This window comes from Rhinatrema bivittatum, chromosome 15, assembly GCF_901001135.1.
Source record: "Rhinatrema bivittatum chromosome 15, aRhiBiv1.1, whole genome shotgun sequence".
In the NCBI taxonomy this organism is placed as follows: domain Eukaryota; kingdom Metazoa; phylum Chordata; class Amphibia; order Gymnophiona; family Rhinatrematidae; genus Rhinatrema; species Rhinatrema bivittatum.
The window spans coordinates 56,978,366-57,006,061 of NC_042629.1; the positions used below are offsets into that span (position 1 = coordinate 56,978,366).

General features: G+C 39.1%; 1 protein-coding gene across 6 annotated transcripts in view; it reads right to left on the reverse strand.

Annotated features, from left to right (window-relative positions):
- The window catches only part of SPEN (spen family transcriptional repressor), a 294,674-nt gene that overhangs the window by 240,640 nt on the left and 26,338 nt on the right, over nt 1–27,696 (reverse strand). For 5 of the 6 annotated variants that reach the window (XM_029578478.1, XM_029578477.1, XM_029578483.1 and 2 more), the window contains exon 1: nt 13,289–13,766. The exons of the other annotated variant lie outside the window; for it this stretch is intronic. In XM_029578478.1, the coding sequence (XP_029434338.1) occupies nt 13,289–13,371 (83 nt within the window). In that variant the 5' untranslated portion in view covers nt 13,372–13,766. Of the gene's footprint in view, nt 1–13,288; nt 13,767–27,696 lie in introns of those variants that run through there. 6 annotated transcript variants of the gene reach the window in all.

Below are 27,696 nucleotides of genomic sequence, written 5' to 3' on the forward strand. Positions count from 1 at the left end.
TCTCCCAAATAGATGAGATTGTGAGCCCTATAATTTCCAAACTGGACATGGCAATGATGCCTGCAGTTATCACAGCGAAACAAGGCAAGTGTGTACCTCAAAAGTGGCTTAAAGTGCCAGAAGAAAAGGCAGCAAAATATCTAGGAGGCAACCACGCGATTAAGAGAGGAAAAAATCACTGACCCCTAGGCTTAGCAAATGATTAATCTGCCTAGGGGAGAGTACACAGAGATTCTATGTACTAGAAGTGTTCCTTCCCAATGGAAAGTGAAGAAATGTCAATGGAAACAAGTTGCCAGGTACAAAATGTAGGATGTTATGCAGACGAATATGAGCAAGGAAGAGAAAGCAGCTGTGACCCCACCCCAGAAGAACCAGGTTCAAAAAAAGGTTAAAAGCCAGGAACAGCAGATGGCTTTTGTCTAAGGGCTGCTGCTAGGAGTCAGGCCATGTCAAGCTGGAGAAAAAGGGCTCAAATATAGCTTCCTTAGGGGATCTCACAGAATTAGTGAAGAGGACTTTGCCTTTACGGACTCAGGGAGCAGGATCTGAGCCTATCAGAGCAAAATTTCTCCCATATCAAACCAACACTGAGTTGCATTTTTAGATCAGTGGAACAATTACCACCAAGATCAAACTTCAGGGAACAAAACCCAATCTCAAAGCTAAGTTTCCCCATGTCAAACAAGTTAGGCTTTGTCAGTAGGGCCACTGAGTCCATCAGTGGCACTGGCCCTGAAGGACTAAACATTACTGCATTTTCTCTTTTTTTAATAATTGCTTTTAACTGGTGTAATTAACACTTCTATCTTTTCACAGGAAATCCTGAGTTAGTACCATAAGATAGGAGGTCCAGGACCAAGGGAGGGGGGTTGGAAGCAATTTCAGGATAAAAAGGTGCTTGACGGGCTTTGAACCAGGGTCTGCCCAGTCAGAGGTGGGTGCCCTACTACTAAGGAAACTGAGACAGCCTCAGAACAGTGTTAGCCAGGGCACAGCCCTGACCCTGAGAACCCGGATTGGTCCTAGGGGGATGGGAAGCTCAAAAAGGGATTGCTGGCAAAGACCCAGTGTTCAGACAAAATGGCTGAAGAATGCATGGTAAATCTGGAGGGTGAACCTCTTCTGGACTCAACTGAAATACTGGTAAAGCAACTAAGTACAATCAGACCGGATTAAACATTCACTCCGAGTAATGGACTGCTGGACTGGGTTCAGCGCCCAGTGTACATAAACATGCAAATAGAGGAGAACTGTGCTCAGCTGCGGGAGGGGGCTAACCAGACACACTGCTCTCAAATACATTAAATGAAATGAAGGTTAACAAAAAATATAGGTGGTGATACTTTTTTATTAAATTAACTTAATACATAGCTTTTAAGAGCTAATCATTCACAATAGAATGAGAAAAAGTTGCTAACAGCCAGTCTCTTCAACAAAGATTTTCTTTTTTTTTTTTTGACTGGAAATATCAATTACAACAAAATCTTTTTCCAACTGGGTCCCAGAAGCAAATTGAGACTAACAGGGAGCCACTGGTAGAGGAAAGTATGTCTCAGAACTTTTCCTGACTCCTAGTTCAAACTTTCACAGTTGACAAAAAAGCTGCATCATTCCCTATTAAAAAAAGTGTGTACACCATTAGGAAAATTTAAGTCTTCATTAGTTATGCTGATCTCCTGAATATCATTTCTAACTAATTCAACTTTATATGCCAAATATAGTACTATATGTTTTAAAACACAAATTTACATCTCTCTGCTAAAAATTGAGCTCTGCTTCTGTAGTATCTACAATAACAGAACTGTTTCACTTCAGCAATGAAAATGTAACTAACCAACTGTTTCAACATTTGCAAAGACTATTCTGCTGTATGGATTACACACACCCTTATGCTCCCAGAGTGGAGATCAATCTGTCTAGTGATCTGAGCCACACCCTTTACTCTCTGTGCTCCTGTCTTGGCAGCTGCCAGGGAATTACACTGTATTTGCTCCCATGGTTTTCTGGTTCTGAGAGGAGGCGGAGGAGGATATCTGCAATGCTGCATCACAAGACAGGATTACTGCAGTAGAATACATTAATAAAATGAACAGGAGCAGAAATGGTTCTCATGGGCAGTTTGTCAAACGCCAATGCAACAGACAATACAGCTGCTGTAAAATGGCAGACAATAATGCACAGATGCTCAAAGGCAGTAGCAGTCAATCATCAATAAATCTGCATTTTCTTTTGATAGCAAGATGAGATTGGGTAACTTGAATCCATTGTAAACAGATACAAAGTTATTTTCAGCTGCCTTTTATTCTTCCTTAAAATGTACTTAGAATTGCTTATTTTTCTTTTGTTATAGTAATAACCTAATTTTCAGTATCTAATGTGGTTTAAATGATACAATATGGCAAGATTTTGCATTACAGACATATTGAATAACCCTTTAGCTGTAGAATTCCATGCATCTTACTGTAGAAATTTAAGGGCATAGGCCATTATTATATATGTGTGAGGCCTCTTCCTTCCCTGTTGCTAGATTTTGTTATTCTGTAAAAAAGAGAAAATTGTTTAGAAATCAGACTTGAGCAGGCTGCTGTCCTCAGAGGTGTTGTGTGCTTTGTCTTACTGACAGGTTGGCCTGCAGCAGGCTAGTGTTTGGTGAATGGCAGTCACTGTTTGCGATAGAGAAGAAAAACAGCAGCAAAAAACAAAAAAAAAAAAAGACTTTAAAAACAAAAAACAGCTGCCAATTCAGAATGAGTAAAACCAATACTGAGAAGCAACTAAGACATCTTTACTTGAAATAAATACAGGATTACAGTAGTTGGTCAGACAGTATAATGGCTCATGCATCAAATAAAATGGCTCCCAGATTCTCAGGCCAATGCAATACCAAGTGCTGGCTGCAGCACACAGCTCAACCCTCATTTTGGAAACGCGTTCATAACCCCCGATGCAAAAAATGGGAGTTAACGCGTCCAATCGCGCACGTAATAGCGCTCATCACATGCAAATGCATGTTGATGAGGCTATTATCTATTCCCCCCGACGTGTACATTTTTACCTGCCAAAATTAACGCCTGCCCTGAGCAGGCGTTAATTTTGGAGGAGCCTAAAAAATGTACAGAAAAGCAGAAAATACTGCTTTTCCGTACCACCTTCGAGTTAATATCATGGCGATATTGTCGGAGGGGCTAAAAAGTTAGAATCCCCCCCCCAAAAAAGCAAAAAAAATAGGGTGCCAGCGGTCAGGTTAGGAAAACGGACGCTCAATGTTAGAGCACCTGTTTTCCTAACCAGTTGACAGCCACCTCTCCCGGGAACCCGCTGCAGAGGAGGCACTAGGGGCGCGCAATTTTCCCCTAGCGCCTCCTTTTTACCACGGCAGTCCATTTGCATTGGTTGCCCCGGAGAGGCGGATCGACACGCGTTAACAGCCAAATTTTAAATCAGCCACGCATGCAAATATAGTCACTTACGTGTGTGGCCGGGCCTTTTCAAAAGAGCCCAGCCACGCACTTAAGTGACAATACATGCATAATTGCCGGGCCCAAAAAAGGGGCGTTCCGGCACGTGCATGTTATAAAATCTGCGCGTCCATGTATGCACACGCACATGGACACGCGTGCGCACGTTTTAAAAACTACCCCTAAGGGAGCAGGTGCTCAATCATGAGCGCCTGTTTAACACATACCTATATTGCATCAGCCTGTTTGTTTTACAGACTTTCTAAAGATTTTGTTCTATTGGGATATTAGTATGGTTTTTAGTGGATTAATAATAGGCTGTCAATACATTACACAAGTTGAGAATTATAATTACAGGCAGGAGAACTGTAGGGCTATTTCTTTTTTTTTCCTGAGGTAGTACATTTCTATTGCTGTACATGAAACATACTGTGAAGCCAATTATTCAACAGGCTTAGCTGTTTATTATTTTTAGTTTACTTATTTCAAAGCCGTTTACAGATAGCTGAAACAGTTGACAGACAAAATGCAATGATTTAGAACTGGAGATTTGTGCTAAGACTTCCCAAAGTAACACATATTACTATTCCCCTTTAGATGTATCTTTAGCACATAGGGGATACTTAAGAATTAACAACTATTCACACACACAATTATTTTTCTAAACCATAACAATTTGACTAAAAGTTGTTAACTAAATTATAGCAAAGGCCCAGTCTGGGCTGAGGAAGACAACCAAACTTAAAATAGTCAAAAGATGTCCATGATACTAAATTTAATTCTCCCCCACTCTACCAAATACCTTAAAGATCTCCTAAAATTACATTCTTCAAAAAGTCTAACTCCACGAAAGTGCCTGATTTGACATGTTCAAGACTACAAATGGAAAAATCAAATATCAACTATACTCTTTAAGCAGCCACATACAAATCTTGGTAACATTTGTCAAAATTGACTGACTCAACCAACAGGATAACCTGCACACGACTCAAACCGCCAAACTGCCTTCTACTGAAAATATCTAAAACTTAACTAAAAATCTGGCAAGTAGAATCACCTAAAAAGATAAAGTAACTATCTGAAAAGCCATCTTACCTAATTAGCTCTGCCTCAGGGTTTTGTTTTAACTAAACTAAATGGCAATGGTTCAAGAAGACACTCACAGATGTAACAAATTGCAAATAATCTTCCTATTTCAAAATTAACTCTTCAATATATCAATGAAAGAAGTCCCTGGATCACTATCTTCAAAATATAATCAAGGGAATTACATGTTCTGTATTATAAAATATCAGCATGAGATAAATTCAGTAACTAAATGGCCAACAGCAACCACAAAAGAATGATTTTGGCCATCAGTTTTCGTCTTTAGATGTTCATGTAGCAAATAAGCTTCAAAAGAATTCTACTGCAGCGTACTTCAAGCATATAATTACATTTCACATTTTTTTGCTCTGTATTAAATAGCAAACCATCAAAACCCACAGATCTGGGCCAGCCCAGAGGCACTGATATGCACTGTTACGTGGAGAACTCCATTTCAATTCCCAAGTTAGGGCTTCTGCTCACTGAATCAGTCAGGGCTAGGGGATGTTATGTTCACAGCCCCATCGCACAATGGTGTCACCTACTGGTCAAATTTAGGGCTGATTGCGAGGTTCCAGGAGTCCTTGTTCATGGACCCTGGCCAAGAACTGTTACTGCAATGACTGGGCAAAAATGAGCCGGCAAGAGGATATAAAAGGGTGAAAAATCCTTGGGTAGTTGCAAATTAAGGCTCATGGTGCCAGATACCAACCCTAGTTCCATCTGAGATGGAAGGCCAGAGGAGCAAGAAGAAACTACCAGGCCCCAAAAAAATTCACAGATTCACAAACACTAGCCTACTGAATACCTTGGAAAAACAAGTTTATCATCCCTTTACCTTTGTGTGCATAAGTTAAAAAAATGAAAGCATGAACCAGAGGAAGAGCTGACTTCAGAATATAAAAGCTTAAACAATACTGCTTAGAAAGTTGCCATTTTTAACAAGGCACCTGAAATCAGAAAGACTGAAATAGATTTTTTATATTGTATATTGCTATGAATGGCCCATCCAAGCACAGCTCCTCCAGGTCTGTTCTAAAAACAAGTTCTGCACCAGAAGAAAACAAAGCCATAGTTAGTCAACATGCTATACTTTGCAGCAAATCACCATACTACTTAGTAACACAGTAGCTGATTGCAAATAAGGACCAAGTGAACCACTCAGTTTACTCAAGCTAAGGATATATCCCAGCTGACAGCCTTATAAGCTCAACACCAAAACACCACAAAAACCTACACAAATTCTAAATTAAAGCAAAAAACCAGGGTGTAATTTCACACAGAGCCAGTTCCTAACTTAAGAGAGAGTAATAATTAGGGGCTATAAACATTTGCTAAATCATTGCTCCATATGGAAGCATAGGAACACTTAGCATAAACATTATTTCCCCCCACCCCTTTTTTTTGGCCAGAATTTTTATGTTTTTTTCTTATTTACTGATATAAATATCATGCAAAAACACACTTATCTTAGTAGAACAGATGGAAATGTCCAATTTCGACAAACTGCGTGTTTCAAACCTTCCTCAGGGGCATCAGGTCTTCATTTAAACCTTGTTATTTGACACGCAAGGTCCAAAGAGAGCATGCATTATGGAGCTCCATTTTATGTTTCCCATCATCTCAATATGGTATAACCATGTAAATTATTGATGCTAAATGTTCCTATGGAACAGCGATATAGCGAACCTTTATAGTTCCTAATTATGTCGGTGTCTTCAGTTAGGCACTGGCTCTATGTGAAATTGCACCCTGGTTTTTTGCTTTAAGCTATACAAGCCATTTAAGCCATACAAGCTCGACCATTAGGCTGGTACCATTTTGGGAAGATGAGCATACAAGTTCCTATACTTGAACCAACATTCAAGCTCACTCCTCCTTTATGTCTTTTCCTCAACCTCTCAGCATTATTCTTACCACAGCCCTCTATAGCTGAATTAATATTCATATTTTACTGAACTGCCAAAGACATGCTTGATTAGCATATGGCATACTTGCAGCTAAAGTTTAACTAAAAAAGAAAAAACAGACTCCAAATCAGTTCCTGAAGTGATCTAAAGGGGCTCTCAGTATCTAACGTGTTATTTCCCACTGACATACACTCACAGTATTAATACCACTCGCATTTTAAATAATTTAGAAGCCATATCCAAATTTCTCACTGCAAAGCTTGGTATCACTACCACCTACTCTACTTCCTCAATGTATATCAAAACAAATGTGTATGCAGACTGCAAGCCATTCAAAACCAAGCAACAATCTACTGATTATTAGAGCTCAGGGTCGGAAGTCAAAGCACTTAGGTTCTAATACCTCTGACAGTCTATCTAACCATTACTATGAACAAATGTCCTTTCCAAAAGCAACAGCATGAAAGTTTATAAAGTACTAAAACTGTAATGTTTTTCTAGATCCTGTTTGAATAAAGCATAAAACAAAATATTTGTAAGTAAAATTTGCATTTATGTATAATTATTTTAATGGCTCAGTTAAACCATGTGACAAAACAAATTTTAACCAGGTAAAACAAAGCCAAAAAACACCCACAATGAATAAATAAAAAGCAGTTAAAAAGTTCTGAAGACGTTTCATGTTGCTGTACATTAAATTTCAGAATTTAAGCTGACAATTGGAAAGGGCTTACTGGATACAAAGTCCACAATACACAAACTAAAAAATAAGCCACACAATAAAAATGGACTTTGATCGAGTGGTAACCATTTGTAATGACCTAGAAAGGTCCTTAAAGTGTAAACTGACAACTTATTTCACAATATTTGATTACCCACCCCAATCATCATGTTCCAAGTTTTTAACTCCTGTGTGAAACATTTAAGATATGGTCATGTTCAAAAGTCCAGCACCAGCAATTGCATAACCTATCAATATGCCCACACTGGCATTTTAAGAATTCTGAAGCACAAAAATAAAAAAGCTGTGCTGCAGACAAGACTCTAAAAAAAAAAAAAGAGTGACAGAACACAATTAAATATTACTGTTTACTAATAACGTTAGAGGTATTCCAGCAGATTTCTGGCAATTACTTTTAAAACATTTTGAAGTGCAGCACAATTTCAAGACTAGGTATTAATGAACAGCATAACATTCATGATAATCTCACCCTCACTTTGCCAATGCAAACCCTAAATATTCTCTTACTAGTACACCAGATTTAATTTCAAAGGGCAGTTTATTTGAAACAGCATAATCTCAAGGTCCACATTACTCTTTTATGGGAGTAATTATTTTCAAAATACAGTTTTGCCACAGATCTTTACTTTATCCCCCCTTTCCTGGCAAACCCCCTTGTGAGGTTAGCACAAAAATGTATTGCAGTTGGCTGACACTACCATCTCACTGTCATTTAGGACCTGATTTATACAAAACATTTTTCCCACAGACACCGTACAGGAAAAGAGCCTTAGTACATCAAGCCCTCAATGCTCAAAATGTATTTTAGGATGCAGGAATGTATGAAATCCCCTATTTATATCAAAATTCTTTAATGCATCATCTTGAGTTTCAATTAAAATGCATCCGACTTTTGTTGCCACACATTTACTTTTCCATTGTTACCTAATTTCTATGTAGATTAAAAAGTGTTTAGTCCAGTGTCTCAACCTATGCATGAAGCAAAGAATGAAGTCAAGTATTTTTTTCTATGGACAAACAGATCTGGAGTAAATTTTACATAATTCAGTCTTCAGGAACAAATGAATTTTTATAATCAAATGTTTTATATTTGTATATATAGGAAACATTTGAAAATTAAGCAATTCCTAGAGTGTGCTTTCCATTATAAATTGTGATTTGTCAAAGGTTTCTAATAAGCTATATTTCCTTATATACAAATATTCTACCAATAAAATTATATTTAAAAGCTGAAATGTTTCACATGCTATCTTATATTGTGGATTATCATTTCCCTTATTTATCCTACTCGCAGCTGTGTTGCTGTAGTTGGCCCCGGCAGACAAAATGTTCACTGTTTAGGTTTCTTTCACCGCACCAATATGTTGATCAAAAGAATACAATAGGCATCTATTTTCTCTTCCCCAAGACCAAGATCCCTGTGCAGCTTTTTTTTTAATATAATCAAGAGAGCACAATCCTTAATACACATAAAAATTAATGTCTGTTATTTCCCCCTCATGTTTCAGTACTAATATTTTTATGAATAAAAAAACATTTCAAAAAACATAATACAATTTAGATTGTTTTTTTGCTTGCTGCTGAAAAGAAATATACTAAAATGCATTAAATGTGAAGGCAGTATGGATGGGTGGGTATCTCCATTTCTGTTTTACAAAGGTCATTTTTTTATTTGTGGGATAGATTGGATGTATTTCTTATAGTACACTGCCTTTTATGAACTAAAACCTAAGATAAATGATGTGTTACATAAAATGGAAAAACCTTTGTCCTAAAAAAAAGCATTGATGTCTTAGGTCTTTTCTGTGAACATTTAGTACAAAAACAGATTTTCCTCCTGCTGAAATTAACTCCCTTGCTTAGCAATAAAAAGGTTTGCCAATCTTAACAGAAAAATTAAAGCATTCCTATTTATACTGTTAAAATAAAGAACAAAAATATTGAAATGCAACAATGTCTTGTTATTTATCCCCTTGAATAACTGTCCTCAGATCTTTGCATCCTACATGTAAATTCAACTGAGATTGTCAATGATTTTTTTACTCTAGCAACACAGTTCACAGCAGTAAAAGAACTAAATGATTATTCTATTTCCTGCTAACTAGTGATAAGATTTAATTACCTTTTCTCTTAAAGCAGGATATTTCAAACAAAAGTTACACATTTCCTGTGCCCAAAAAGTCATTAATTGAGTACAGCAAATTTAACCACTCTCCTTAAGCCTGGATGACAACAAAATAATTTAGCCAATTTAACAGTAGGGAAGTTCAACACAATCACTATTTATTATTCTGAGGGAGATGTTTCAATAACAATTTATAGTTTATACCTAACAAAAACGTACATTCAAACTAAAAGAGCATACTTTTCCAGGACACACATGTATTCTCCACAAATTCATTAATCCATGGAAAGAAATAACCTGGTCAGGATCCTCTTGGATCCCCCACCCTTCCCTGCCATCCTGAAAATCTGGTGTGGACACCAAATACAAAAGTTAGGGACACACACACACACTTAAGCAAACTCATAAGCCTACTTTTTTTTCCTTCTAAAAGTAGGCTAAATATAAAACAGTTTAAGAATGCATGCTCACCACAAACGCACATTAAAAGAGGTGACGTTAAGGTAACTTTTATACCGAAAAAATACATAAACAGGTTTTATTTCTCAGCTTCCACCATTTAGGAGCAGATTTTGACAAACCATCTCTCTCTTGGAACTGCATGTAATGCTGCCTGCTCAGCTTCTTTGCATATTCTTTGCTCTAGTGGCACTGGGGGATGGGTGGGAACCTGATAATTTGATTTAGCCATGATCAGCTAATTTGAAAACCAGCTTCATTCTAAACAAAAGCACTTGAATTCTACTTTTAGAAAGGACTATGTCACACAATCTGTACAGCTATATATGTACACAGACACAAGGACATTTCAGTTCCAGTAACAAAAGGAAACAGGCCAACATAGTGGGAAAGAAAAGAGCTATAAACCTGAAACATGATACAGGTCTCAGACATGCATTGAAGCACATCATTTAACATGACCATTACTGGACTCTAAACTCTGAGATGAGCACGCTATATCTACCTAATTTACCCTTTGCAGAGCTGTACCCTCTTATGGCAATGTATATTAATATTATACTGTACCACTGATCTCTCACACACATTCAAAAGTATAGTACTTAGAGTGCCTAACAGAAACCAAATTCAGACCCCCTACACTCAATTCATTTCTTCAAAAACTGTCAAAATGATTTAACAGAAATATACATTTGATTAACTTTACATAGTAGTTATAAATTCTTAGTACAATACAACTTTGTAAATGTTTAAATATAGAAAGTTATACTAATCAAAATAAGCAGAGAATTGCATTTCATTCTAAAAACAATGCTCAGAATGAAAAAGGTCATTAATGATTCTGATGGTGGCATTTTCCGAGCCCAGCCTTCTGCATATCTCTAAGCAACAGTAACATGGCAACTTAATCTGCAACATTTTCTGAATCCATAAGACAGACAGCAAAACTGGCACCCAAAGGGCTTACATGCAAACAAAAATCAGTACATTATTTATAAGGACATTAGAAATCAGCAATATTTTACAGCATTTCTAAAAGAAATGTATTTTTATAGAAGGCAGTTTAATTATAAACGTGTAATTGTGCCTGTCAAACCTACTTCTGAAGCATGACACGGGTACTGTAAGGTGATTCATTATACTATACTAATATTTCTGGTGAGCTACCTCCCTTCCCTATTTCTTATAAATCAAGCCCCTTTCTCAGCCCTTTATTTTATCTTCGGATCATATTATTTTACCTGGGTACAATATTCAAAACAAACAGTAACTGTGTGCTTTTATTCTGCGGCAATATTACGGGCGATCTGCTTCAAACTGAATCTGGGTCCATCTGCGGCTGGAAAGATTTCCAACGTTGGTTTTAATCACGAGGCCGCAGAGGACAAAACAGCAGAGCAAACAACAATATCATACTGCTTTAAACAGATCGAGGGATTTTGTTTTCCAGAAACCGGCCATTTTAACCGACTTTATAGTCAAGAGCAATTTGAGCTCAGCTATTTTCCTGTACTGATGACGGATTTCATCACCCCCTGCCTGTATGCGTCTTCCCTCTGTGCAGTCAAGTAAGGAAGTCTGTCTAGTGTTTCCCATACGCCACCCTATCCGCCATTTTAGAAATATCATTCACAACGGCCAGCCTCGCTGCACCATGCCCGCTACCACCTCCACCCTGTCCTCTCCTTCCCCCCACCTCTGCATACAGATCTGGCTGAGTCTTCAACCATTACAAGAAGAAAAATGCAAGATCCGAGGACCGTATCTGCAAGCTACCCGATCTTTGTTAGCCATTCTTTTCAAAAGCTACATACTGCAATACAAGTCTGCTATCTTCTGCATACAAATTTCCTATATAAAGTGGATCATTTCATTATGTTTCAGACTTAAAACAGATCAAGAGGAAGAATAACTCTCATATGCAAATCAGTTTCTTAATATTCTAACAACCATTATATTCTTGCTATTTTCATAAACTTTAAATGGTGGGATGTAGTAAAATTCTCTCCTCAGATACTAATACAGCCTCTGCAATGTGTTTCATGAACTTCTTAGTTTTTATAGCTTATGTATTTGATTGCTAATATTTTGAGTGTTGACTGGGTTGGTGCTTTCCGCTTCTGTTGAATTTTTGCGGTTATGAATGGACATTACTATTTGCACTCTCCTTTGAAAGATTACAGGCGGGAGCTGTATGGGAACTACAAGATATAATCATTTAAAAGCACAAAAAAACCCCCCAAAACTGCCATACCAATACCAACAACATGCAATCCTCCATTAAGAAAGCCATACAAAAAAATATTCCCTCTTTCTGTAACAGAAGCTCCTAATATGTTAGCAACTAGACTATTTTTCCCAGGGTGACTCACTGTTAACGATGCTCCATAATTTTCGTTCTCTAAATAGCAACAAGAGCAATCAGACCAGAGAAAGACAAATGTTTTCATCTTAATGGATGGAAAGGGGTCCTGGCTAAATGGAAAGTTTTTTTCTGTCAAAATAATCATTTCATGAAATATTCAGCTTCCGTTTGCAATTATAAATTCCCATATACATCTAATTTACAGCAAACTGCTACATTTTAAATTGAATGGCCAATTTTCCATGTTCATCAACAATGCAAATGATTTCAGTTCATTCAGAAACAAACATTTTGGGAAAGAATTTACTGGTTCACGGTGTTTTGCTGACAAAATTATAAAGGTACACACATACATACATATACAAATAAACAAAATGGAAAATTAGGCTACAACCCTTTATCCACCACCATCATTTCCAAGGCAATCATTGGGAGAGAAAAATAAATCCTACGTGATGGGGATCCAAATTTCTATTTTCTTTTAATTTTCCATCAGCTCTAGAAGCATTCAAGCACTAAGAAAGACGACAATAAGCCCGCCTTTTATATCAGAAAATGACAGCTTGTTTCCAGACAAAAAGAAAAAGGAAAGGAAAAAAAAAAAGAAAAAAACCATCCTTAGCATCTCCATTGGAAGCACCTTGTTTTACGTTGACTATCCCGATCCTATTTTTCGTTTTAGGTTTTCATTTTTAGTTCCAGTAGTTTCCCTTGTGACTGCACTTTCTGCCCTTGTGTCCTAAGAAACTCCCTTACCCATTACAAACCTTCAAAAGCCAAGTAGTTATTTCTGTCCAAAATGCGAGAACTAAAATCCTCATTTATTTTCTACAATGCACAAAAAGACTCCAAAACTCTGTTTCCAAATATTCTCCAATCCATGGTATGTGAGCAGTTGCTATGATACTGTAATTTTTTTCCCACCCGTTCGCACTCATATCGGGGTCCATAAGGCCTCCTAAGAGTTGTAGAAAATCGAGCTCTTGTAGTTTGTTTTTTTAAGATGATTTCTTTCTTCTTTTTCGCTCTACCCCTGGGTGTAAAAAAAAAAAAAAAAAAAAAAATCTTCACCACTCCCAACCCACTACCACAAAATTGGGAAAAAAAAAACAACAAAAAAAAAAACCTTCGGACACTCACCGTTTAAAATGCTCGATTATTTTTTCCTCCCGCACGTTTTCAGGTAAATTACCCACCCAGAGGTGCCTGGTTTCCCGGACCATGCTGGGTTGGTGGCCCGGCTCCGCTTCCTCCCCCCAGCCTCCGCCTCCCCCTGCGCGCGCGCGCGCCTGCCCGTATATGACCGACCGAGAGTGTGTGCGTGTGTGTGAAACCTAAAACGTTGAAGAGGAGGAATCCTGTGAGGAAAGCCGAAGCAGCAGCGAGCCCACCATAACTGAGAAGCCGAAATGATTATTCTCTATAATTCCTTTGGCGGCGGCTGTTATTTTTTTTTTCTCCCGATTGGTTTGCTGGAACGCCGGACGCTTATGCTGTCTCGGCTGCGCAGTATCTCTCTTCTCTCTCCCACACGTACGTACACAGCACTCCGAACTCCTCGGCTCGCGCGCTCTCACACACAACCGACCCCTCTCGCGCCTCTGCGCACGCGCGGAAAAGTCTGGCCGGAGGGAGGAGAAACTGTACCGCTAGGCTGTTGGTGAGTGGGGGAGGCGGTAAAAAAAAAAAAAAAAAGAGAGAGAGTGTATGTGTATATGTGTGTGTGTGTAAACCTGCAGGACGTGGGGGAAGGGAAAGAAATTCCACTCTCACTGTGCATTTCTGGGGCGCATGCGCACAGACATTTGTGGGGGAGGAGAAATCGATTCGGAACGTTGTTGACAGTTCGAAGGGAAGGAAAAAAAAAAAGCAAGAATCGCGAGCCTGTGCTCGTTCTATAACTCGTTTTTCTTCATTGCTCTTCATTATTTTTTTTTTCATTCACCCTTATTTCCCCACACCCTTTCCCAATTCACACACTCTCGCCATGACCTGGGTGGAGTGACTGAACGCAGGCGCAGACGTGAGGGCATTTGCTCAGTGCCGAGGGGCGTCTGTGCCAGTCTTTTACCAGTTGGCGGGAGAGAAGGCTTGGGAGGGTTAGTACTGTGGGATGTTTGCGTTGTTTGGTGGTTGTACCACCCAGTGGTGTGCATTCCCTCCATCTTTCTCTATCAACCATCGTTTGGGCTTTTTTAGGTACAGGAGGTTTTCTAGAGGCTCTAAAACTGAAATACTACATCTTTCCACAATGCCATTATGTTCCTGTCACCCTCCTCACCTTAGCGGGCCCTCTTCCATCCCTATTTCTTCTAAGGGCCGGTTTCTTGGTGCTATACTTGACTCTTAACTTTCAATGACCAAGCATATCCAACTCCTTCTATAAGCTTCCTCTAGTTAACAAGCTAAAACCTCTGGTATTTTGCAATGGTTTCCACTTAGTCCTTCAAACCTTAGTATTCTCTGGTGTTGAGTGCTGTAATGGCCTAAGGTTAGGCCTACCCACCTCCCTCCTTTACAGCTAACACAAAATGCTGCAGTCCCAATTCTCTCCTACCTAAAAACTAGAGCTCATATTGCACCTGTCTTACTGTCCTTAGACTGGTATCTACTATAAAATCCTTTTGTCTTATTCCCAACCCCTCTACACTATCTGCCAATGCATCCTCCTAGGGGCTTTACCAACTTTCGAGACATTTACATTCTACCAAATGCTTACTCTAGGTACCAACTGTACGCTTGGCCAGATTAGATTTTACCCAACATCAAGCCTTTTCTGTTACAGACCTTTCATTATAGAACTCCCTTCCCAACAACCTCAGGTTAATCAGCAATAAGGAATTCAAGAAATATTTTAACATTTATTCATGCTTGCTTCCAAATAATCTCACCGTACTTGCATTTGTTTCCTTTTTTCTGACACTTGTTTTATTTTACCATTTCTTTTAAATTATGGTACATTATTTTTTTACGGTATTTTGAGTATTATGTATGTTCAATTTGGCAACCGCTTGGATTTATTTGTTCATTTTTATATACCACCATTCAAAGATATCTCCTCAGTTCTCATGACAAAGTAAAAACAAACAGTGAATAAAGGCAATACAAGGATCAAGAACATCAATATAAAACAAAATAAAGTGATAGAAAATCATAAAATTCTAGTACATAGAGCTGTAGCAACTTAAAAAGTCATTTGTCATCATGACATGTAAAATTCTTTAATATATTGTAAAATATTTCCTACTTGAAGAACTAAATGAAAGTACATAAAATTCCTAGCATGTTAGTAAACAAAATGAAATAAAATATGAACAAGATTTAAAAAAAAGGTAAATTAATATGGTACTAAGTGAAGGCTTGTTTAAAATGCCACATTTTGATACCCTTTTTAAAATGTTTTACTATCGGATTCTGTTCTAAGTTGAAGAGGCATAGAGTTCCACAATTGTGGACCAGCTGTAGACAAAGCTCTTTAACAGAATTGAGGTGAGCTGATTTTGGATCTACTCCTGTTGTAGATGTGGTATATAAGAGTTTTAAAATAAATAAATACTTTAGCAACACATGTAAAGGTGGCTTGATAATAAAGTTTTCTGAAGCTGTCAGCAGCACATGATAATCTAGCTACATGTAAATCTACACACAACTCAGATGGTCTAGGACAGAAATAAGGCTCTAGTGGGTAAGGTCACCAGAAATCTTCCAATTTATTTTTTTTATTAATTTAACTATTTATATACTTTCTATAAACACAGTTCTATCAGTGTCCCTGGTTGTTCAGACTAAAACCAGGTTCGCAAAACTTCTACCTACCTCCCACCCACTACTGAATACCAATGCTCTCTCAATCTTCCCCAATAGTTTCACCTCTGTATTGGATACATGGTCCTTTTCCGCCACCCTGGCTGGAAGAGAAGTGTTTACACACTACATCCTCCTCCTCTGCTGCACAGCTCATAGATCTTGTAGCTCATAGTGTGAGGCAGATCTGGCAGGGCAAAAAGAGGTTAAGCCCCCTGGGGTGGGGAAAGAGGACTGGGCATTGGCTGGAGGAATGACCGAGAGGAAGATAACCTGAGAGAGGAGAGGGAATAAAAAGAGAGACTAGGGATAGAAGGGAAAGGACTGGAAACATGGGAAAGGAGAGTAAGATGGAAAGCGGACCAGGTACTGGTTGCAGGAACATAAAGAGGAATAGGGGTAGAGAGAAAGGGAGAACTAGAAATAGTGGGGTAAGGAGAGGACTGGTGATGATGGTGAGGAGGAGGAGGAGATGGTACTGGGGGAAGGAATCAGCAAAGATAATGGAGGGAAGGGGATGAGGCTTGGAGGAGGAAGAAAAGGAAAGATGTACAAGGGAAGAGAAAGAAATAAAAATATTAAAATATCCACTGCTGAAGGAAAGACAAAAAAAAAAGTAAGACTGAACAGAAACAAAGGAAGGAGAACACCAGCGAGAGAAAATTAACAAATAGAGACAGGAACAGGGAATGGAAAAAAAAAAAAAGTCACAGCCAGAGGCAACACAAGTTGCAAACTATTTTATTGATTAATAGGAAATAATTAAATAATCAGTGTAAAATATCCTGGCACACAGTTCAAAGTCTCAGGACATGGACACGTCTCCTGCACAGAAATTACATGCTGGAAACAACTGGATTTAGTCTACTGATTTGACTTTTTCTGGTGCTTAATTAATCCTTTTCTATGTAGGACATACCTGCCAGCCTTCAAACTTTTATACTGGGTCCTAAATATTTTGTGGTAACATTTAAAGCATGTGATTTTAAATATCAAGAAATTGCATATTTTAAAAGCACATTATTACAATTTTCCAAAGAGGCAGTCCATCAACTATTGCCATGCTCATTTACCCCCTGCAAATAAACTGTTCACACACTACTGACCACAGAGAGCAAATATCCCAGATTCACCCACCAAAAATCTGGTAACTTACTAATATGGCTCAGTGGTGCAAATGTATCAAAATCCTCTCTTGTTAAGGGTAAAGGTACTCATTTTAAGACCACTAGTTACCCCCTTTGCTTTTATGGGTTCTTTCACTGAAAATAACTATCATAGGAAAAGTGGTAATAGGTCAAAAGTGTAGATAACTATTTATTTAAAATCTATATTTCTTCCAAAGGACTATCAAACAGAGTGTCCTATCTCCGAAAGTGACTAATCCAGGTTACCAGTACCTGGCAGGATCCCAAACAATAGATCCAATCCTTGTTCATAACCAGGAATAAGCAGTAGATTTTCCAAGTATAAAATGGTTTATGGACTTTTTCTTCAGGAACTTGTTGAAACCTTTTTAAACCTATCTACACTAATTGCTTTCATCACATCCTTTAACAAATTCTATAACTTAATTGTACAGTGAGTGAAAAATTCTCTCGAGTTTTTAAAATGTGCTACCTGTTAGGTTCATGCAGTGTCCCCTTTTCCCAGTACTGTACTATTTTAAAGCAGTTCTGGATTTAGGTGTAGGCAACGTAGTGAACTGCTTCTGGTGCCAAAGTTTGATAGGCCCCAGAGCATTGCCGATGCAACTGCTATCCAAGCCTACAGAGACCTTTCCTTCTTCCAGGTAGGTCTGCAGCAAGAACTTTCCCTACAGAATGCAGGGCCAGTGATCCAGCGCCACGTGCTCCACCAGAAAAGCCCGTGCTGGGCAAGGGGTGGGGAGTGCTGTAGGGTCTGTGAGTGCGCAGGTGCTGCACTCAGTTTAGAAGAAGTTCTTCCTGTAGTCATGGCAGAAGGGAGAGCTGGTAGGCCTGGAAGTAAGGCGAGACATGCCATGGGCAGCCAAGAGGAAAAGGGAAAAATCTGAACAGGGACCTCACCGCCCATGATTGGGGAGCACCCTTTACCCTCCCAAGAGAGGACACCCCCAACCCCCATGCTCTGATGATTCCTGGGGGTGGGGTGGAACAACCCCTCCCCCTGCACCCTTTGATTTTGGAGGGCTCACTCCCACCCCACGGCGCCTAAGCTGTAAACCCGGCTCTGTTTGAAAGCATAAATAACTTCCCTATTTACCTGTTCAACTCCACTCAAGATTTTATAGATCTCTATTCCATCTCCTCTTGGCTGGCTCTTCTCCAGGCTGAAGAACCTAACCTGTTTAAGCCTTCTGCATAGGAGAGCTGTTCAATCCCCTTTATCATTTTGGTCTCCTTTCTCTATATCTTTTTTAATTCTGCTATATCTTTTTTAAGACAGGGTGACCAGAACTGCACATAGTACTCCAAGTGCACTCACATCATAAATAGATAGAGAGGAGTTATGATTTATTCTGTTTTATTTTCCATCCCTTTCTTAATAATACCCAACATTCTATGTGCTTTTTTTTTTTTTTAAACTGCCACCACACATTAAGCTAACAATTTAAAAAGTATTGGCCGCAGTGATTCCAAGATCCTTTTCCTGGAAGGTGACACCGAATATGGAACCCAGCATCAACCACCTCTAGCAGTGGTATTCACTTCCAGCCCTCAAGAGCCACAAACAGGTCAGATTTTCAGGATATCCCTAATTAATATGCATGAGATATTTGCATACAGAGGAGGCAGTACATGCAAAGCTCTCACATGCATATTCATTGCGGATATCCTGAATACATGTGGCTATCAGGGATCAGAGTTGATCATCGCTACAGTAACCAATCCACAATAGGATATTGCCTCCTAGTTTATTACTTCTTTATTTCATGATGAACCTCTTATAAGGAGCTTTGTCAAACACCTTCTGCAAACCAGATACACTATAATCAACTGACTCGCCTTTGCCCACGTCTTTGTTAACCCCCTTAAAAAAAAAAAAGTCTTAACAGATTTGTGTGAGCTAAATCTAAATAAAATAAATAAGACTTCCCTTTACTAAATGCACATTGGCTCTGCACCATTAGGGGCCGATGCAAAAAAAGTTGCACTGAAAGCGGGCGCTGTGTGTTACGATTTCTATTGCCAAGCAGCCCCTCTCCACTGTAATCTCTCTTGCATCAGATCCTACATCAGAGTAATTCCCTTTGTCGGTTCTAGGACCAGCTGATCCATGAAACAGTCCTTTATGGCAACTATAATCTTTACCTCCCCAACATTCCGCAGCGAGATTTCCCAATCAATATTGGGGTAGTTGAAATCTCCCATTACCTTCGTGTTGTCTAATTTGTTAGCTTTCCTAATTTCTGTTACGGTGTTATGTGGTTAGCTATTGCTAAGATAGAGTACTCCCAACTTTTAAACTAGCTGTTCACCGCCCCCCCCCCCCCCCATTTAACATTCAAAATCCCCAGCTGCAGCTGTAAGAGACAATTTCATGAAAAGAAAAAAAAAAGATTTCCTGATTTAAAAAAAAAAAAACAAAAAAAACCTTTGCTTTAATTTTGATGGGGAAAGTAGTTATTCTAGGATAACCAGGATATTTTGAACAGTCTCCAGCCAAGGAGAATTATAGGGCACAATCTGTGTCTGCCTTTTTTCTAACTGGAAAGTTGTAATTCAGCATAAGAAATGGGCATATTTGGTAAGAGGAAAAAAGGGGTCTTAAAGGGATGATCTCACTAAAATATTATTCTTCCTGTACTTTATGCAGCGTCTAAAATATATTTGATTTTTTCCTGTCATCCTATACTTTTGTACTTTCATTTCAATACAGTACTGTAAAATAGAAGTTATTCAGTAAAGAATACATGTAATAAACCCACAGCAAAAACAAAAGGAAATTAGATACTAAGGTAAGCCTGATGGCTTTTGTTATAAAAAATTTTAACTCTTTATTTCCAACATGGACAGATTGTGTGTTATGTAGTCTGAAACAAAGACCATATAAGATAGCATAATAAAAAAAAAAATAGAGAAATATAAAACCATGTCACATCTCTATGAATTTGTAGTACACCAAGAGCATTAACAACTAAGAATACCCATACAAATGGAAAGACCAAAATTCGCCCTATACTGAATCATATATGCCATTATTTAGGAGTGTGTCACTTTTTCAATATGAGTAATATAAAAAAAAAAAAAAAAATCAGAGATTGCCTAGTTTGCCATCATCCAGCAATTGTAAATCTGGCCACCACCCTGGGAAGACCAACATTTTCATTTACCAACTATAGATACAGAGTATACCAACTCTCAGAAGAGATTGTTTCGGTGAGGGAGAGAACTCAAAACCCACTACCTAGAATATTTCAGTACAAACATCTGACCAAGAACATTGTACAAGCAGGCAAATCCATCATACGTATAGATACGATCCTCTGTGGCCAGGTTTTCTCCAACACAATGGGCTATTTGTGCAACTGAAGCTATGAAAGAATATGAGAAATCTATACGTGCAATGAGAGAGTCAGATCATTAAGTCAGCTCTTTTGCGACACAAGGTGATTTTATGAGCATCTTTCCATATGACAGACAGTTCGCCATTCCACTTAAGAATTAGGGACTACAAGCAGGCATCATCAACTTTTAACTCAAGAAAACCTGGCATATTGCTATTGCTATAACACCTTTTTTACATTAAACAGATTCCACTGCATTCATCTGCCTGGTGGTCCACTTATTAGCTCAGTCTGGTGAGAGACTTTAAAAATGCCATAAATTGGGAGAGTGGCCACTGAGACTTTATATTGTTTTACCATGCGATCAGGGCTTAATTTGTGTGTGTGTGTGTGTGGGGGGGGGGGGGGGGGGCCAGGAACCAGTTCTGATGCTTCTTTTCAGGCTTAAGAGGCAGAACAGCAGGGGTGGTTCTTCTCCTTCCCCCTCCTCTCCAGGCAGCCTGCAGAAAAAGGAAGAGCTGGCGGTGAGCCTGGAACACACATAGAAAAGAAAAGCTACTCTGTTCCCTATTCCAAGACCTCCCCTCTTATTCCCCCCTCCCCTAACTTCTCCTCCTGCATTGCAGGGAATAGAAGGGGAAAAGGTGATAACTGGAGCAGACATTGCAGACAAAAGAACTGACACAAAAAGGGTTTGAATTAGCACAAATTTGAAACTTGTGAGCAGAAGTGCCAATTTTCAATCTTGGCTTTTATGAATGGCACTAATGCTCACAACTTTCAAACTTGCACTACTACTTCAACCCCTTTTTGCATCCATTTCCGAGAGCTTAATTTCTGGCAGGACAACCCAGAGGGCATTCTGCCACCTTTTTTCTAGGACTCGAGAAAGCAGAGCAGAGCAGAGCCAGCAGTATATATCAATTCAGGCTCCTCTGCAGAAACAGACAAGAGTCAGTAGTTGCAAGGATCGTTTATGGCCCACCCAGGTCTTGAAGAAATCAGAGAAGAACAGAGTGTTAGAGCTGCTCAGCCTGAGACAAGGGCAGCCACATGGCTTTGATTTTTGTGCAATTTCCCAGCATAATTTAGGAGGCCAAGGTAAAAAAAAAAAAAAAAAAAAGACATGGGGGGTGTATGCTTGTCAGGCCCACTGCTTTTGCCACTCCTGGGTTTGTTGGCTTCCTGCTTATCACACTGTCATCCTAGGCCCGGCTGCTGTTGACCACATGGTGAGGACAAAAGAGCTATGTGGGACAGCAAAGCAAATGTTCACAGGCTGGATGGAGACAGGCTGAAGTCAGCATAGTTTTCTTTCTTCATGCAATTTTATTCTTTCATTCAACCATAAACAAAATACCAGACTGCCTACCTTCTTCTAGTAGTGTACTCTTACAATACCTTTTTATGCAGAGTTGTATACAGGAGCTCTTCTCTTGGAGATGCTGGGTCCTTCTGATCCCAGCAGGGTCCCACCCACAGAGCTCTCTCTCCCTGGAGCATTTAAGGTGGAATACACAAAACAGAGGCATTCATACAGTTCTCTATACTGCTTGCTAAACAAGAACATTATTGTGCAAAAGGAAGGACCATCATAACACCCATACATGTGGAGCTAAGTTTCTGCTTTCACACATTTATAGATGGGTCACATATAATCACTGGTCCCAAACTGTGATTGTGTCCAAGTATTTTTCAAGTATGCACTTAAAGCAATAAATTGACTTTTCTTGAGTTACTTTCCTTCAAGCAAGTCCAGCAGCAGTTCTTGATCATAGAACCTCCAAGAGAGCACAGGTTAAGGATGGGAAGTAGGGCCACTCCTTCACAGGCTAAGAGTGAATGAGGGGATGTGGTGGTGGGGGAATGAGTGAAGGGATGGAAGGAAGACCTTGTCTTTCATGTTTCACAGCACTCCAATTTACTTTTTAGACTTTTTAATTTTGGCGCCGTTTGATGTCAATTGGTGTGATTGGCTGTGATCGGTCAGGTGATTTTACAGGAAGGAGAGATTGAGCAATCACCATTTTGAATCATACAAAAGAAGATGCCTTACCTTTAATAGTCAGTTTATAAGTACATAGAAAATGTTCATGAATAAATAAGTATATGTATGCGTGTGACTGTTATTACAGGGGTAGGATTATGTGCAGTTTAATTTACGAGCATGTTCTTCTCTTCCGTATCACATAGTAGTGCTCAGCCCCTGAAGAAGAGTGATACCTTGAAACGTGGTCCTGCAAAGGGGCTTGGCATTCTTCCTAAAGCCAAATAATGTGAAGAACAAGTTTTGGTACAACAAGATGAGTTCATTAACTTTGCATTGAAACACGGGTGAAGCAAAATCTTTGTAAAAATAGTTCATTTAAAACCTATGAATAAGTGACCTATGATTATACAGAAGATTTAGATGCATATGGGGTCTCATGGTTTTAAATGTAATTTGTTAATTCGGACACAGAAGAGAATATAGTTCATGCAAGTGGTGTGGATTGACTGGTAAAATAGTTATTGTATATGAATGTCTTTCCATTTTTGGACTTGTGATTTGGTGCGCATGTGATAAAACAAGCTACTGGTAGGACAATTAATTTTCTGGTAGACATCTCAAAGGCTTTTAAAAATTATTATCAGAATGTAACCTCTCCACAACTGGTATAGTAATGGATCCAGAAATCAATCTGAAACAACACATATCGCTAAAAGTAAAAGAAGGCTATGCAAAACTCATGACCTTCAGAAAACTAAAACCACTACCAATACCAGCTGATTTCAGAAAGGTACTTCAGGCACTGGTTTTCTCCAGCACTGACTACTGTAATGCACTTTTACTAGGACTCCCAAATACAAACACTAAGATCACTTCAAATACTACAAAACACAGCAGCTAGAATACTGACCGGAAAAAGAAGGAGGGACCATATAACAAACTCTAGCTGAATTGCATTGGCTACCTATTGAACACAGAATAAAATACAAAGCCTTATGTACCATACATAAACTAATACATGATGAAAAATCGGACTGGCTAAACACAGCACTACGAGTGCACGTCCCACACAGAAACCTTTGTTCAGCAAACAAAGCTCTCTTAACCATTCCTTCAGTAAAGACAGCGAGACTAACACAAGTCAGAGAAAGGGCTCTATCTTTAGCAGGCCCCACTTTATGGAACACTATGCCTCTAGAGATCAGACTACAAAGATCTCAAAACCTTTAAGAAAAGTTTAAAAACATGGCTTTTCAAACAAGCATTAAACAAGCATTTTCTAAAGAGAACGGAGAATAGAAAATATACAGGAAAGGCAGAAGAGCACCAACAACACAACCTACTTAATTATATAACACAGAGAATATGATTTTTTACCTGTAAATAGTACTTGACAGGTACACTTGGTCATGAACTACATTACTAATAAATCGATTGTTTTTGTATTATGATATATTGTAACCGAACCTTTTGGCACCTGTTAGAATGTACGATAGTACCATTCACCAACCTTAATTTATGTGCCTACATGTAAACAGTTGAGATGGTATTGAAAAGTTTTTAAATAAATAAATCTTCTTCTCTATCTCGCATACAGACCTTTTTCGGAACAATACAAATGCCGATCCTTAATCATGTGTGATCCCATGAATATGATGTTTCTGTAATTACAACGGTTAAATACACATCATATATATACAGTTTTGGTTAATATAAGGATCCTTAATCATGAGCAAAAGCAAAGATTGGAGGCTCCAATCCACACAGCAGTTATATTGGGCTATTATGTGCTTTACTTTAGATAAAAACTCTAGACCTAATGACATTTTAATGGTACCAAAAGTTCCTTTCTTCTGCATTTTTCTGTGCTCCTTTTTAATCATGCTGGAATCTCTGAATCTATTGGGAAGCTGTTGGATGCCAATATTATAGTATTGCCTAAGAAAGTCAGAGATATAGTGTACTGTGGGTCATATAGAACTGTTTCATTAACTGATGCCAGCATCAAGACATTGGCAAAAATCCTACAACTGAGACTGGAATCTCTGATCCCTTATCTGGTCCACTCAGACCTGTTTGGAGTTGGAAAAGGAAAAGCAACACAGGAATATAGGAACATAAGAAATTGCCATACTGGGTCAGACAGAGGGTCCATCAAGCCCAGCATCCTGTTTCTAACAGTGGCCAATCCAAGTTGCAAGTACCCAAAAACGAAGTAGATCCCATGCTACTAATGCAAGTATTGGCAGTGGCTATTCTCTAAGTCAACTTGATTAATAGCAGTTAATGGACTTCTCTCCAAGAATGTATCCAAACCTTTTTTAAACCCAACTACATTAACTGCACTAACCACATCCTCTGGCAACAAATTACAGAGCTTAATTGTGCACTGAGTGAAAAAGAATTTTCTCCGACTAGTTTTAAATGTGCTACTTGCTAACTTCATGGAGTGCCCCCTAGTCCTATTATCTGAAAGCATATGAATCGGTTATTTACTCTAACATCAGAGGATTGTTTTAACATCATGAGCTGGGCGATAGATGTAAAATTCTTGACCTAGATACAGAAAAGAGATTTGACAGGGTGTCATGGTCCTATGTTTTCTGTGCTTCAATAGTTTCAATTTCCCTTTGTCTTCATAGCATGGTTCAGAGCTCTTTATTCGAACTGCCCAGAATGGTGATGGGCAGGATATAAACATTTTAAATAAATAAATAAACAAACCTGCGGGCAAGGATGGTAGTAAATGTGTACTCCTCTCACTTCTTTCCAATTTAAAAGGAACACGTCAGCTTTGCCCCATCTCCCCCCTACTATTTAACTTTGTCATTGAACCTATGGCTCAACTATTACAACAGAATCAGTTCAGGGCTTCCAAATAGAAGGTTTCTCACAGAAAAAAATCCTTATATGCTGATAATGTTTTATTATTTGTTCCTTCCTAACTATTCTTTTCCTGCAATTTTTGGATTTATTAAAAGAATATGGGGAGCTGTCCAGAAATAAAATACATTTTAGTAAATCTGAGATTTACTAAAGACAGTTATAGTGCCTTGCCTTTTGAGGTTCAAATTACAAAAAGCAAAACTTAAATATCTGGGAATTGTCATTAATAGGAAACTTTGCAACCTATATTCAAGTAATTTCAGATTAAGAGGGATGTGAAGTCATAGATGGGCCTCCATGCCACATGGTCTGTAAGAATCAATATATTCAAAATGAATGTCCTACCTAAATTGAAGTGAAATGGCTTGGGCTTACGAGAGGAACTTTTATCTCCACTCTTTCCTATTACATGAAAGTTTCTCTCAAATGCCCAAACCATTACACACTTGCCATCATTATTATGGACAGGTAAGAATTATTATGGGACGGTCTGGAAAACTGGAAAATGAATGAAGTTTATTGGGCAGTTGTGGTTCTCAGAACTAAAGCTAACTTTTGATCACATTCAGGGTTTAATTTGTAAACAAAAAGGAAGTGGAACTGTGGAGGGGGATTTGGATGGGCGAGGCCAGAGCCTGGTGTGATATGTGTAAAGGGACAGGTGTGAACTCTCTCTCTCTCTCACACATACATACCTAAACACACTCGTCACACTCTTAACATGCTCGATGAGGGATTCGGAATTCAGGATCACTGGGGCAGAGAGGAGAAGGCAGATAAAGAGAGTGGGGCTCTCTCTCTGTAACCCATCCTCCTTTCTGCTCTGGTGATCCTTCATCCCTTCCCACCCAATAAGTTCCCTAGTAGTCCTTGTTCCCCACCCCCTCCACCCACAGTGGTCCTAAATTCCCTAAGTCTCCTATTCCTAGTGATCCTGGAGTCCCTCTTCTCCTTGGAAAATCACTTTCTCCAGCAGCTCTCCTCCTCAGCCAATAAAGTACAGATCTCTTAAGTCAGAATCAGCTGGCTCATCTCTACCTTGGGGGAGAGGGAGCACATTGGTGTACACTGTCTGGCCTGTTCTTTGCCTTCTTGGGTGGGGAAGGAATGGAACGACGCAACATGCTCTCCTCACTCTTCTCTCTTCCTCCCCCACCACACCTAACTGTATCCCCTCTTTCACTCTCTTCACCCCTCAATCACTTTACTCATAGACTTCCCCCCAGTCTGATCATCTCACTCACATCTTATAGTCCCTCCGATCCCCTCACTCAAACCCTGCCGCATCCCAACTCATGTGTTTCCCCCTCTCTGATTTCTTCACTCCTTTACCCTCCCTCTTGTAAGGCCAGTTTATTTAAGGAAAACTAGGCTAAAAGTAGTGTTCCCTGGTGTGAAGACATTGTATGTTAATACTGTAAGAAAAATTAAATCCTGTAACATCAGCAAACACCTGGCAGAGGAAGATGTGTTGTTACTGCTTGCAAGTGTCAAACTCTTGTTTAATTCATTTCATCCAATTTCATTTAAATTTGTGCCACAGATAGTAGAGCTTCCCCTGGTTCACACTTTGCATTTGCTCTTGAAGCTTAGAATTCCTTCTTTAATTCCTATAGAGAAAAATGCCACTTTAGTTTAATTCAATTGAAATCTCATGGAGATCAAAGCACATTGTTAATTTCACTGAGCATTTTAAAGCTCCCCTGCTATTGGTTAGTGTCTGTGGTCCTTAGCTGACTCCATTTTTTTGTTGTTGTGTTGACTCATTCGCTCGCTGTACTTGTATGCAGGCTATGACATCATGTCTTTACACTATAAGACACATGGGGCAGGGAAAACTTTAACCTGATTCAAACCAGTAGAGTGAGGGGGAAGGCTGTTTAGAAATAGTGGAAGGGGGTAGAATGTCACCCTATATCATTCTTTCTAGTTAGTTAATCTACTACACTTCTTATGCACAACCATAAATGATCATTTGAATTAACAAGGTAATACTGGAGAGCTATGTTAGGAAAGGCCTTCCATGACACCCCCCCCCCCCCCAAAGTAAAAAAAAATATATATATTTCCCTAAGTAATATAAAACCCATATGTTACATTCAGCGACTTGCATGGCTGTCCCGCAAGCTCTCTCATTGACCCTGGCTTCCAGTCCCCACGCCGCCTGAAGCACAACATGGCAAGAATGAAGCCATTCTGCCAGCCACAGTGCACCACACTGGCTCCTAAGGCGTGTGCATGATGGATCAAGCTTTATTGGCTCCTCTCTGTGGGAACAGAGACTCAGCACCTCCTGATGACATCAGGCCCTCTGGGCCATTTAAACCTCAATGCTGCCCTGGATCTTCACCTCAGCAACAGGTCTCCTGCTCTGCAGTG